We start from the raw sequence: 14,004 nt of genomic DNA on the forward strand, positions 1-14,004 counted from the left end.
AACCTAATTTGATGAAGAAAAAGAAATAGCATTCTTTATTTGATTCTGCACAGATAAAGTAAGATTTATTGCTGAGCTAGCGAAATTATCACACAATGAGAGAATGAAGGCCATCCAACAGTTGACAATGAGCATTGAAGAGAAACGAGAGATCAGGTATGGAAAATCTACTTTCCAAAGTTGGTTTTAACTGGTGGCAATATTCTAATCATGTGAACTCTGGTTAAAAATAATCTGTGAATGTGAAAAATGTGATTGTTTGTTTCCCTCTGGTTATTTTTGGGGTGCGATTAGTAAGGAGCCCCATCCAAGCAGCACCTGGACTGAATCTATTCTGCCCTTTCAGACTACACTTCCTCCTCATTGTTGAGCTAGGCTGTATTCTTGAAAGAGGGAATAGATCACATAAGCAAAAGCTTCTCTTTAAGGTTTGTGGTGTTGAGAGATCATGATGTCCATGATGTCATTTTAAACTTCTTCTGCTCCTGTGCAGTGTATAAATGATTCTTGTGTAACTTTACTTTTCCTGGCAATAGGGTAAATGGTAATTCCCTGGTTTTTATGCTTAGAAAATGTTTCTATCATTTCTGATTCTGATCAGCATCAAGCAATGCTGTGTGCTCGCCCTATTCCCAACATACTTTCCATGTAAACATCCAAAACAGAAGCAGAATTACTCCACTTGGTCCCTTGAGCCTGCTTTGCTGATGTTCGAGTTTCTACTCCAGTAACCTTTCATTCTTTGATTCGAAAAAACTCCATATCAAATGCCTTCTGAAGTCTCAAGGACCCTCTGAAAGAAAAATCTTCTCTTCTTTGTCCTAAAAGAGTGTGCCCTCATTTTAAAACATCATCGCTAGCTCAGGATTCATCCTCAAGAGGAAACATATTTCTACGTCAAAGACCGTTCAGGATCTTCAATCAAATCAGTCCTCACTCTTTTAGACACAAATTTAAACAAGCCCAGTGTATTCACCTTATCCTCATGATAACCCAGTTACTCCAGCTCTCAGTCTGTTAAATGTCCCCCGAAGCATTTACATACATTCGCTATACCTCCTTTGCAATGAGACAACCCAGATCATCTTTCATCTTTGATAATCAGAACAATCAGATTTACCATCAACAGAATTCAGAACCAGTGACCTTGAGCCCTTCATTGCTCTTAATTGTCCACTATGGCTATAGGTAACCCTGGGCCCATCCTTCTTCATTCCAACATGACTGCATGACTTGCCAGTCAGCACTGAGGTCTGACAGTGTTGATGGAACAGAGTTAATATTTCTGGTTGATAATGTTTGATTAGAACAGCTCCAATTGTAGCTCCTTGACCTAAATGGTAACTCTGGTTCTCACTCAACAAATGCTGTTAGAAAAAGTGAATTTCCAGTTCAGTACTCCAGATAGAACCACAACATCAAATCAGACAGTACAAAAGAAGCCATCAGGTCTGTACTGCCAAATATATCAGTCCCACTTTCCCACACTACTGCCCAAAGCCTTTAAGTGCTTATCCAAGTACTTTTTAAAGATTGTGAGGTTTCCCACCTCAACCCCCTCCCAGGCAGTATGTTCCAGACCCCCATCACCCTCTACGTGAAAAGAATTTTCCTCAAACCCCCACTAAACCTCCTGCCTTTCACTTTAAAACTGTGCCCCCTTGTTATAGACCCTTCAACTAAATGGAAAGTTGCTCTCTAGTCACCCTGTCCATGCCCCTCATAATCTTATACACCTATGTCAGGTCCACCTTAGCCTCCTCTGCTTTGAAGAAAACAACCCAAGCCTATCCAGCCTCTCTTCACCGCTAAACTTCTCCATTCCAGGCAACATTATGGTGAATCTCCTCTGACCCTTTCCAATGTAATCACATCCTTCCAATAATGCAGTGACCAGAACAGCAGACAGGCTCCTCCAGCTGTGGCCTAACCAAAGTTCTGTCCAGTGCCAACATAACCTGCCTGCTCTTATCATCAATATCTTGTCTGATAAAGGCAAGTGTACCACATGCCTTCTTAATGACCCTGTTAATCTGTCCTGCCACCTTCAGGGGTCCATGAATAAGCTTCTCAAAATCCCCTGAATCTCTGAGCTTCCTATTGTCCTGCCATTCATTGAGTACTTGCCTGTCTTGTTATTTATTCCAAAGTGGATCACTTCACACGTATTACAGTTACATTCCCATCTGGCATTGATCTACCCATCTGACCAATTCATTTATATCTTCCTGCAACCTCACATGTTCCTCCTCAATGTCAACCCCTGACTAATATTCATTCATCAACAAACTTACTTCTCACCTCCTCCCAAATCCTTGTCTCCATCATTTATAAATATCACAAACAAGGAGTGACCCAGCACTGATCCCCGTGTTATACGACTGCACACTGGGCTTCAGGCACAAAAACAGCCTTTACCACCACTTTCTGTCTCTGTGTCAGAATGCATCTTGGCAATTTATCCATCCCATCAGCGTTTGCCTCTCTTCAGTTTCCTATGGGGGGAGTCGTTGTCAAAGGTCTTACTAAAATCCATATAAATTACATGAACTGCCCTACTCTCATCCAAACCCTTGGTCACCTCCTCACAAGATTCCACCAGGTTTGTTCAGCATGGTCTCATAGAACATAGAACATAGAAAAGAACAGCACTAAACAGACTCTTTGGATCACAATGTTGTACCGAGCATTAATCCTAATGTAAAATGAAATAACTTAACCTACACACCCCACAACTCACTGCATGTGCATGTCCAGCAGTCACTTAATTGTCCCTAATGACTCTGCTTCCACCACCACCGCTGGTAACGCATTCCATGCATTCACAACTCTCTGCGTAAAGAACCTTCCTCTGACATCCCCTCTATACCTTTCTTCTAATATCTTAAAACTATGACTCCTTGTGCCAGTCAATCCTGTCCTGGGGAAAGGTCTCTGGCTATTGACTCTATCCATGCCTCTCATTACCTTGTACACCTCAATCAGGTCACCTTTCTTCCTCCCTCTCTCCAGAGAGAAAAGTCTGAGCTTAGTCAACCTCTCTTAGTCCAGATAGCATTCTGGTAAACCTTCTTTGTACCCTCTCCAAAGCCTCTGTATCTTTCCTATAGTAGGGCGACCAGAACTGGACACAATATTCCAAGTGTGGTCTCACCAGGGACTTGCAGAGCTGCAGCAAAACTTCGTGGCTCTTAAACTCAATCCCCCTGTTAATGAAAGCCAAAACACCATATGCTTTCTTAACAACCCTATCCACTTGGGTGGCAACTTTGAGGGAGCTATGTACTTGAACACCAAGATCCCTTTGTTCCTCTACACTGCCAAGAATCCTGTCTTTAATCCTATATTCAGCATTCGAGTTCGACCTTCCAAAATGCATCACTTCGCATTTATCCAGGTTGAACTCCATCTGCCATTTCTCAGCCCAGCTCTGCATCCTGTCTATGTCACGCTCAGCCTGCAATAGCCCTCATCTGCAAATTTACTAACCCACCCCTCAACCTCCTCATCCAAGTCATTTATAAAAACTGCAAAGAGCAGAGGCTCAAGAACAGAACCCTGCGGGACCCCACTCAACACTGACCTCCAGGCAGAATACTTTCCATCTACAACCACTCTCTGCCTTCTGTCAGCCAGCCAATTCTGAATCCAGATAGCCAAATCTCCCTGTATCCCATACTTCCTGACTTTATGAATGAGCCTACCATGAGGAACCTTATCAAATGCCTTGCTGAAGTCCACATAAACCGCATCCACTGCTTGACCTTCATCAACCTGCTTGTCACCTCCTCAAAGAACTCAATAAGATTAGTTAGGCATGATCTGCCCCTCACAAAGCCATGCTGACTGCCTTTAATCATGTTATGCTTTTCCCAAATCATCATAAATCCTTTCCCTCAGAATTCTTTCCAAAACCTTGCTGACCACAGACGTAAGACTGACTGGTCTGTAATTGCCAGGGACACAACCCATCCAGATCTGGGGAATTGTCCGCTTTTAGAAACATCAAAACCCCCAGTGCCACCTTAAGTTTTAAACCAAAAGCTAGTCAAAGATTCATAAATTGAAACCAGTGATGAGCAATAGTGTCAGGAAAAATTCTTCCTCCATTAATTGAATACAAAACCACTGGAGCAGTTTGAAAACCAATTGGATTGCTTGACCAGGTAGTGTTCATTGTGGATGAATACAAAAGCAGGGCTGGAACTATGTAAAACTCTGCTCAGGATTGCTGAATCTTTATGTACAGTTCTGTTCACATTAGAGGAAGGATATGATTGCTGTATGAGTACAAAAGAGATCTCTGCGAGAATGTTGCTCATGCTAAAGAAAGTCAGCTGTGAGGAAAGATTGGCTAAACCTGATTTGTCTTCCATAAAACAAAGGAGACTGATGAGCTTGGGTACACAGGAAGACACAATTCCTTTTGCAAAGAGGTAATTGCTGGAGGACCCAGCTTTAAGGCAATTGCTGGAAAAAACAGAGGGGATATGAGGAAACATTTCTCAGTCAGTGGGTGGTCGATGTTTGGAATTTGCTGCCTGCTTTGATGATGCAGGTAGAAGCCTTCAATTCATTTCAAAGGAAATTGGATCTGCCCACAAAATGCTGGAGTCTGCAAGGCTGTGGACTGGGGCTGGGAGGCGCAATTAGAACAGGCTGCAAATATTTTCCCTTGGCCGGTTCAGACACAATGGTCTCTTTCTATGCGATAACGCTTCCATATTTCTATTTAAGTATGCATTCCAAATATGGAAATTTGTTTCATAAGTTAACAATACAATATTAAGATGTACTTTCTCAGAGTTGTGAAGTAAGTTGTAAATTACCCCTGTTTCTTGCCAGGGATCAAGTTGAGCAAACGATTGGACCATATGCAGCGGACACAGGTGCTAAGATACATCAATGCACACAGCTGCTTTATAAACTGTTGTTTGTAAGTATGATTGGAAATACATTGATAAAAGGTTAGCATCAAGAACACCATTACTGGATATGAAAAAAGATGCTGGGGTAATCCAGCTGTCGTGTGCTGATTTTTCAACACAAGATGGGACACGGATGGGTACAGAATGTTGCTTCATTGCATGTGTACCTATTTATCCAGATGTCTAATGTTCAACTGGAAATGATGTCGGTTAGTCAAAGGGTTGACTTATGGAGAGTGCACTGAACTGAGATGAAGTCAAGAGTGTGGTGCTGGAAAAGCGCAGCAGATCAGACAGCATCCGAGGAGCAGGAGAACCGACATTTCGGGCATAAGCCCTTCATGATGAACAAGTGCATCATTTACTCTAATCATTGACATGTGTGTAACACTGGATGCCAGAAGTGCAATCCTCATTTAAAATATACATGCTCCATGGTAGGCTACTGCAGAAAATACAGAGATATGGCATTGAGGGTGAGTTGGAGGTTTGGATTAGGAATTGGCTGGCTGGAAGAAGACAGAGGGTAGTAGTTGATGGCAAAGGTTCATCTTGGAGTGCCGTCACTAGCGGTGTTCCGCAAGGATCTGTTTTGGGACCATTGCTGTTTGTCATTTTTATAAATGACCTGGAGGAAGGGTTAGAAGGTTGGGTGAGCAAGTTTGCGGATGATACGAAAGTCGGAGGAATTGTAGACAGTGAGGAAGGATGTGGCAGGTTACAGCGGGATATAGAGAAGCTGCAGAGCTGGGCAGAAAGGTGGCAAATGGAGTTCAATGTAGCTAAGTGTGAGGTGATTCACTTTGGTAAGAGTAACAAAAAGATGGGGTACTGGGCTAATGGTCGGATACTTGGTAGTGTGGAAGAGCAGAGGGATCTTGGTGTCCATGTACACAGATCTCTGAAAGTTGCCACCCAGGTAAATAGTGCAGTGAAGAAGGCATATGGCGTACTGGCTTTTATTGGTAGAGGAATTGAGTTCCGGAGTTCTGAGGTCATGCTGCAGTTGTATAAGACTCTGGTGCGGCCACATCTGGAATATTGTGTGCCGTTTTGGTCGCCATACTATAGGAAGGATGTGGAGGCACTGGAACGGGTGCAGAGGAAGTTTACCAGGATGTTGCCTGGTATGGTAGGAAGATCCTATGAGGAAAGGCTGAGGCACTTGGGGTTGTTTTCATTGGAGAAAAGAAGGTTTAGGGGTGACTTGATAGAGGTGTACAAGATGATTAGGGGGTTAGATAGGGTTGACAGTGAGAACCTTTTTCCACGTATGGAGTCAGCTATTACAAGGGGGCATAGCTTTAAATTAAGGGGGGGTAGATATAGGACTGATGTTAGGGGTAGGTTCTTCACTCAGCGAGTCGTAAGTTCATGGAATGCCCTGCCAGTAGCAGTGGTGGACTCTCCCTCTTTATGGGTATTTAAGCGGGCATTGGATAGGTATATGGAGGATAGTGGGTTAGTGTAGGTTAGGTGGGCTTTGATCGGCGCAACATCGAGGGCCGAAGGGCCTGTACTGCGCTGTATTCTTCTATGTTCTATGTTCTATGTAAATGTCTAATGAATTGACTGTGTAAGGATTACTTGCTTAGGCCAAATTGATACTTTTTAATTAGGAGTGAAAAAATGATTATGTTCGCAATGCCACAGGAAGTTCCTAACCCTTCCTCAGCACATGTCCAATGTATCACCACCACCGCAAACCCCTCAATGCCCTTCCCAGTGCAATCACTGGTGAAAGAGCAATATTTTTCAGCTTGACACTCTCCAATCTGTGGTATGACTACGGGTCTTTTGTTAGACCCATAAGAGAAGGTGTTCCTTTGAAGTTTCAGTAGTTTGTGTATTGGAGAGGCAGGACACTCACCAAAAAATGAATTTATGTTCTCAGGCAAACAAATGGACGATGATTTTTTTTCATTCATTAATGCTAGGCCAGTATTTATTCCCCATTTCAGAGGGCCATTAACAGTCAACCACTGTCAGAGTCACATGTGTGCCAGAACAGGTAACAACTGCAATTTCCTTCCATAAAGGAACCAAATGGGTTTTTCTGACAATTAATGATGGTTTTGTGGTCATCATTGGACTCTTAAATCCAGATTTTTATTGAATTCAGATTCTGCCATCTGCAATCTCAGGACTTAAACCCACGTCCTCCGAATATTCAAGACCAAAGAATTGCAGATGCTGTAAATCAGAAACAGAAACAGAGGTTGCAGGGAAACCTGCTGAGCTTTTCCAGCATTTTCTGTTTTTGTTTCCTCAGAACACTACATGGGTATCTGGATTAACAGTCCAGAATAATACCAACAAGCAATCGCTTTCCCAGAATGTGCTAAGTATTCCCTTTCGGTTTAAGAAAAGTAGAGCATTAATTCCCAGCAGTTTATTACAAAGCTGGTAGGGATCTGAAATGAGAAATTATACATGCCTTGCTCAGTTGGATGTCAGTGCCCAGCCCTGAAAGGAGAGTGGAGAATGTCTAAGTTTTGACCTGGACGTCTCTTGGTATTACTAGTAACTCCTCTCTCGGAGAATGTTGCATCCTCACTAATCCATTTCCTGCCCAATACTTGATCAAACAAGATATGACCCAAGTCAAATAAGATTGATTTTTTTTCCCAAACTTTTGAAAGGGAATCATCTGTAATGACTAAAATAAAAATAAAATACTGTGGTTGCTGGAACATTCAAATAAAAGGATGTCATCTTCTGAAGAAGAGCTATATCAGACTAGAATATTAACTTTGTTTCTCTATCTACAGCTGCCACTTGCCTGGCTGAGTTTCTCCAGCACATTCTTGCTGTTATTACACCTGCAACCATCTCTCTTCCTAATTACATGCCATTAACACTGGTGTCCCACAAAGATCTAGACTGGGGCACCTTCTATTTCTCAACACCTTCCTGTCACTTTATGACAACATCCAAAAACACAGCATCAGTTGTCACGAGGGGTGGCACGGTGGCTCCATGGTTAGAACTGTTACCTCACAGCAACAGGGACCCAGGTTCGATTCTAGCTGCAGGTGACTGTCTGTGTGGAGTTTACACATTCTTCCTAGTGATTACATGGATTTCCTCATGATTCTTCGGTTACCTCCCACAGTCCAAAGATGTTCAGTTTAGGTGGTTTTGCCATGGGAAACGCAACGTTGGGGGATAGGGTAGGAGAATGGTTCTAGGTAGGATGCTCAACAGCTGCCTTTGTTGTTGAATTCATGTATCACTGGACATTGGAGTGCGATTGGGAAAATTAACAAGCATGTAAATTCACAACTGTATGGGAAAGGTCACAGCACAGAAGCAGATAAACGGATTTTAAGTGTGGCCTTAAAATAAGTCTGCAGTAGTGAGTAGGGTGGGTTCTTTCTTGATTATATGTTTTATTGAGCTATGTCTCTTGATTAAACTTAAAATATAAGCCATAGCTATTAATTTAACCTGGAGCAGTGTTTGTAGAGGAATAAGACAGTGTTATTTTCTGTGTCTGTAGATTGAAAGAAGCAATAATGGCCTTTAGTAGAGTATTATGCTCTTCTTGTTGGATGTGGGGGTTTAGGGAGAGTTTACAGGTTACTGAGGATTATATCTGCAATAAATGCCATTGGTTGCGAATCCTCTCAGATTGAATGGATCAGTTGGAGAGGCAGTTAGAGGCAATGAGGAATTTACAAGAGCAAGGGGATATGATGGATGGCAGTTATAGGAAGGGGGGAACGTCTCCGATACAGTCACATAGATGGGTTAACTCCAGGAAAGGTAAGAGAGGTAGGCAGCTAGTGCAGGAGGACTCTGTGGGAGATTTGCTAGAGCTGCTCGGGAGGATTTAAACTAGTAAGGTGGGAGTGTGGGACCCAGGGAGATACTGAGGAAAGAGATCAATCTGAGACTGGTACAGTTGAGAACAGAAGTGAGTCAAATAGTCAGGGTGGTCAAGCACAAGGTAGCACTAATAAATTAAACTGCATTTGTTTCAATGCAAGGGGCCTAACAGGGAAAGCAGATGAACTCAGGGCATGTTTAGAAACATGGGACTGGAATATTTTAGCAATTACAGAAGAATGGCTCAGGGATGGATAGCTGAAAATGTGTTGCTGGAAAAATGCAGCAGGTCAGGCAGCATCCAAGGAACAGGAGAATCGACGTTTCGGGCATCAGCCCTTCTTCAGGAATGAGGAAAGTGTGTCCAGCAGGCTAAGATAAAAGGTAGGGAGGAGGGACTTGGGGGAGGGGCATTGGAAATGCGATTGGTGGAGGGAGGTCAAGGTGAGGGTGATAGGCCGGAGTGGGGTGGGGGCGGAGAGGTCAGGAAGAAGATTGCAGGTTAGGAAGGCGGTGCTGAGTTCGAGGGGTTTGACTGGGACAAGGTGGGGGAGAGGGGAAATGAGGAAACTGGAGAAATCTGAGTTCATCCCTTGTGGTTGGAGGGTTCCTAGGCGGAAGATAAGGCGCTCTTCCTCCAACCGTCGTGTTGCTATGGTCTGGCGATGGAGGAGTCCAAGGACCTGCATGTCCTTGGTGGAGTGGGAGGGGGAGTTGAAGTGTTGGGCTACGGGGTGTTTGGGTTGGCTGGTCCGGGTGTCCCAGAGGTGTTCTCTGAAACGTTCCGCAAGTAGGCAGCCTGTCTCCCCAATATAGGGGAGGCCATATCGGGTGCAGCGGATGCAATAGATGATGTGTGTGGAGGTGCAGGTGAATTTGTGGCGGATATGGAAGTGTCCCTTGGGGCCTTGGAGGGAAGTAAGGGGGACGTGTGGGCGCAAGTTTTGCATTTCTTGCGGTTGCAGGGGAAGGTGCCGGGAGTGGAGGTTGGGTTGGTGGGGGGTGTGGAACCTGACGACGGAGTCACGGAGGGAGTGGTCCTTTCGGAATGCTGATAGGGGAGGGGAGGGAAATATGTCCCTGGTGGTGGGGTCCGTTTGGAGGTGGCAGAAATGACGGCAGATGATACGCTGCACATGGAGGTTGGTGGGGTGGTAGGTGAGGACCAGTGGGGTTCTGTCCTGGTGGTGATTGGAGGGGCGGGGCTCAAGGGCGGAGGAGCGGGAAGTGGAAGAGATGCGGTGGAGGGCATCGTCGACCACGTCTGGGGGGAAATTGTGGTCCTTGAAGAAGGAGGCCATCTGGGTGGTATGGTTTTGGAACTGGTCCTCCTGGGAGCAGATGCGGCGGAGACAAAGGAATTGGGAATATGGGATGGCGTTTTTATAGGGGGCAGGGTGGGAGGAGGTATAGTCTAGGTAGCTGTGGGAGTCGGTTGGTTTATAATAAATGTCCGTGTCAATTCGGTCACCGAGATGGAAATGGAAAGGTCTAGGAAGGGGAGGGAGGAGTCTGAGCCAGTCCAGGTGAATTTGAGGTCGGGGTGGAAAGTGTTGGTAAAGTGGATGAACTGTTCAACCTCCTCGTGGGAGCACAAGGCAGTGCCGATACAATCATCGATGTAGCGGAGGAAAAGGTGGGGGGTGGGGCCAGTGGGCTAACTCTTACCAACCTTTACACCGCTTGAGTCTAAATGCCAGCTCGCAGACACCTCCTCCTACTGCCCCCTTGACCATGACCCCACCTCCCACCTCCAAACCATCATCTCCCAGACCATCCATAACCTCATCACCTCAGGGGATCGCCCATCCACCGCCTCCAACCTCATAATCCCACAACCCCGCACCGCCCGTTTCTACCTCCAGACCAAAATCTACAAACCTGACTGCCCCGGCCGACCCATTGTCTCATCCTGCTCCTGCCCCACCGAACTCATCTCTGCATACCTCGACACTGTCCTGTCCCCCTTAGTCCAAGAACTCCCCACCTACATTCGGGACACCACCCACGCCCTCCACCTTCTCCATGATTTTTGCTTCCCCGGTCCCCAACGCCTTATCTTCACCATGGACATCCAGTCCCTGTACACCTCCATCCCCCATCACGAAGGACTCAAAGCCTTCCGCTTCTTCCTTTCCCACCGTACCAACCAGTACCCTTCCACTGACACCCTCCTTCGACTGACTGAACTGGTCCTCACCCTGAACAACTTCTCTTTCCAATCCTCCCACTTCCTCCAAACCAAAGGGGTAGCCATGGGCACCCGCATGGGCCCCAGCTATGCCTGCCTCTTCGTAGGATATGTGGAACAGTCCATCTTCCGCAGCTACACTGGCCCCACCCCCCATTTCAGCTCTGATCTCCAGCATCTGCAGTCCTCACTTTCTCCTCAGGGATGGGCAGGACTGGCAGCTTAATGTTCCAAGATACAAATGCTACAGGAAGGATAGAAAGGGAGGCAAGAGAGGAGGGAGAGTGGTGTTTTTGGTAAGAGCTAGCATTACAGCTGTACTTAGGGAGGATATTCCCGGAAATACATCCAGGGATGTTATTTGGGTGGAATGGAGAAATAAGAAAGGGGTTATCACCTTATTGGGATTGTATTATAGACCCCTTAATAGTCAGAGGGAAATTGAGAAACAGATTTGTAAGGAGATCTCAGCCATCTGTAAGAATAATAGGGTGGTTATGGTAGGGGATTTTAACTTTCCAAACATAGACTGGGACTGCCATAATGTTAAGGGTTTAGATGGCGAGGAATTTGTTAAGTGTGTTTAAGAAAATTTTCTGATTCAGTATGTGGATGTACCTATGAGGGAAGGTGCAAAACTTGACCTACTCTTGGGAAATAAGGCAGGGCAGGTGACTGAGGTGTCAGTGAGGGAGCACTTTAGGGCCAGCGACCATAATTGGAAAAGGATAGACCAGATCTAAAAGTTGAAATTCTAAATTGGAGGAAGGTCAATTTTGACGGTTTTAGGCAAGAATCAAACTGAATTCTTTCCTTCAATGAATCAAACTGCACTCATTCATTCAATGAAACAAACTGCACCTGTTAAGTCAATAAGTAGAGTTTATCTCATGAACACAAGAACTTAGGCAAGCTGATTGGACACAGATGTTCGCAGGTAAGGGGATGGCTGGAAAATGGGAATCCTATAGAAATGAGATAACCAGGGTCCAGAGAAAGTATATTCCTGCAGGGTGAAAGGAAAGGCTGGTAGATATAGGGAATGCTGGATGACTAAAGAAATTGAGGGTTTGGTTAAGAAAAAGAAGGAAGCATGTGTCAGGTATAGGCAGGATAGATCGAGTGAATCCTTAGAAGAGTATAAAGGCAGGAGGAGTATACTGAAGAGGGAAATCAGGAGGGCAAAACGGGGACATGGGATAGCTTTGGCAAATAGAATTAAGGAGAATCCAAAGGGTATTTACTAATACAGGAAGGACAAAAGGGTAACTAGGGAGAGAATAGGGCCCCTCAAAGATCAGTAAGACAGCCTTTGTGTGGAGCCGCAGGAGATGGGGGAGATACTAAATGAGTATTTTGCATCATTATTTACTGTGGAAAAGGACATGGAAGATATAGACTGTAGGGAAATAGTTGGTGACATCTTGCAAAATGTCCATATTACAGAGGAGGAAGTGCTGGATGTCTTGAAATGCATAAAAGTGGATAAATCCCCAGAACCTGATCAGGTGTACCCTAGAACTCTGTGGGAAGTTAGGGAAGTGATTGCTGGGACTCTTGCTGAGATATTTGTATCATCGATAGTCACAGGTGAGGTGCCGGAAGACTGGAGGTTGGCTAACGTGGTGCCACTGTTTAAGAAGGGCGGTAAAGACAAGCCAGGGAACTATAGACCAGTGAGCCTGACGTCGGTGGTGGGCAAGTTGTTGGAGGGAATCCTGAGGGACAGGATGTACATGTATTTGGAAAGGCAAGGACTGATTAGGGATAGTCAACATGGCTTTGTACGTGGGAAATTATGTCTCACAAATTTGATTGAGTTTTTTGAAGAAGTAACAAAGAGGATTGATGAGGGCAGAGCAGTAGATATGATCTGTATGGTCTTCAGTAAGGCATTCGACAAGGTTCCCCATGGGAGACTGGTGAGCAAGGTTAGACCTCATGGAATACAGGGAGAACTCACCATTTGTATACAGAACTGGCTCAAAGGTAGAAGACAGAGGGTGGCAGTAGACGGTTATTTTTCAGACTGGAGGCCTGTGACCAGTGGAATACCACAAGGATCGGTGCTGGGTCCATTACTTTTCATCATTTACATAAATGATTTGGATGCGAGCATAAGAGGTACAGTTAGTAAGTTTGCAGATGACACCAAAATTGGAGGTGTAGTGGACAGCGAAGAAGGTTACCTCAGACTACAACAGGATCTGGACCAGATGGGCCAATGGGCTGAGAAGTGGCAGATGGAGTTTAATTCAGATAAATGTGAGGTGCTGCATTTTGGGAAAGAAAATCTTAGCAGGACTTATACACTTAATGGTAAGGTCCTAGGGAGTGTTGCTGAACAAAGAGAACTTGGAGTGCAGGTTCGTAGCTCCTTGAAAGTGGAGTCACAGTTAGATAGGATAGTGAAGAAGGTGTTTGGTATGCTTTCCTTAATTGGTCAAAGTATTGAGTACAGGAGTTGAGAGGTCATGTTGCAGCTGTACAGGATCTTGGTTAGGCCACTGTTGGAATATTGCATGCAATTCTGGTCTCCTTCCGTGGTTTAATAAGGAATTGGAATCCCTTGTGAAAGGGAAGAGGGCGGCCTATGTAAAGATGAGGCGTGAAGGTTCAGTTGGGGCGATTGAGAGTTATAAGGTAGCCAGGAAGGATCTAAAGAGAGAGCTAAGAGCAGCGAGAAGGGGACATGAAAAGTCCTTAGTTGGTAGGATTAGGGAAAACCCATAGGCTTTCTATAGGTATGTCAGGAATATAAGGATGACTAGGGTAGGTATCGGTCCAGTCAAGGATAGTAGTGGGAAGTTGTGTGTGGAGGCGGAGGAGATTGGTGAGACACTAAATCAATACTTTTCGTCAGTATTCACTCAGGAACAGGACACTGTTGCTGATGTGAATATTGAGTCACAAGTGATTAGAATGGATGGCCTTGAGGTATGTAGGGAAGAGGTCTGGGGAATACTGGAAAGGATGAAAATAGATAAGTCCCCTGGGCCTGATGGCATTTATCCTAGGATCCTCTGGGAAGCTAGGGAAGAGATAGCGGAGCCA

General features: G+C 45.0%; 1 protein-coding gene across 1 annotated transcript in view; it reads left to right on the forward strand.

Moving 5' to 3' along the window:
* The window catches only part of tmc5 (transmembrane channel like 5), a 225,925-nt gene that overhangs the window by 110,361 nt on the left and 101,560 nt on the right, over positions 1-14,004 (forward strand). The window contains exons 6-7 of the mRNA XM_072560203.1: positions 54-156; positions 4,846-4,936. Of these exons, the coding sequence (XP_072416304.1) occupies positions 54-156; positions 4,846-4,936 (194 nt within the window). The remainder of the gene's footprint in view (positions 1-53; positions 157-4,845; positions 4,937-14,004) is intronic.

Source organism: Chiloscyllium punctatum, chromosome 40 (assembly GCF_047496795.1).
Source record: "Chiloscyllium punctatum isolate Juve2018m chromosome 40, sChiPun1.3, whole genome shotgun sequence".
Lineage (NCBI taxonomy): Eukaryota > Metazoa > Chordata > Chondrichthyes > Orectolobiformes > Hemiscylliidae > Chiloscyllium > Chiloscyllium punctatum.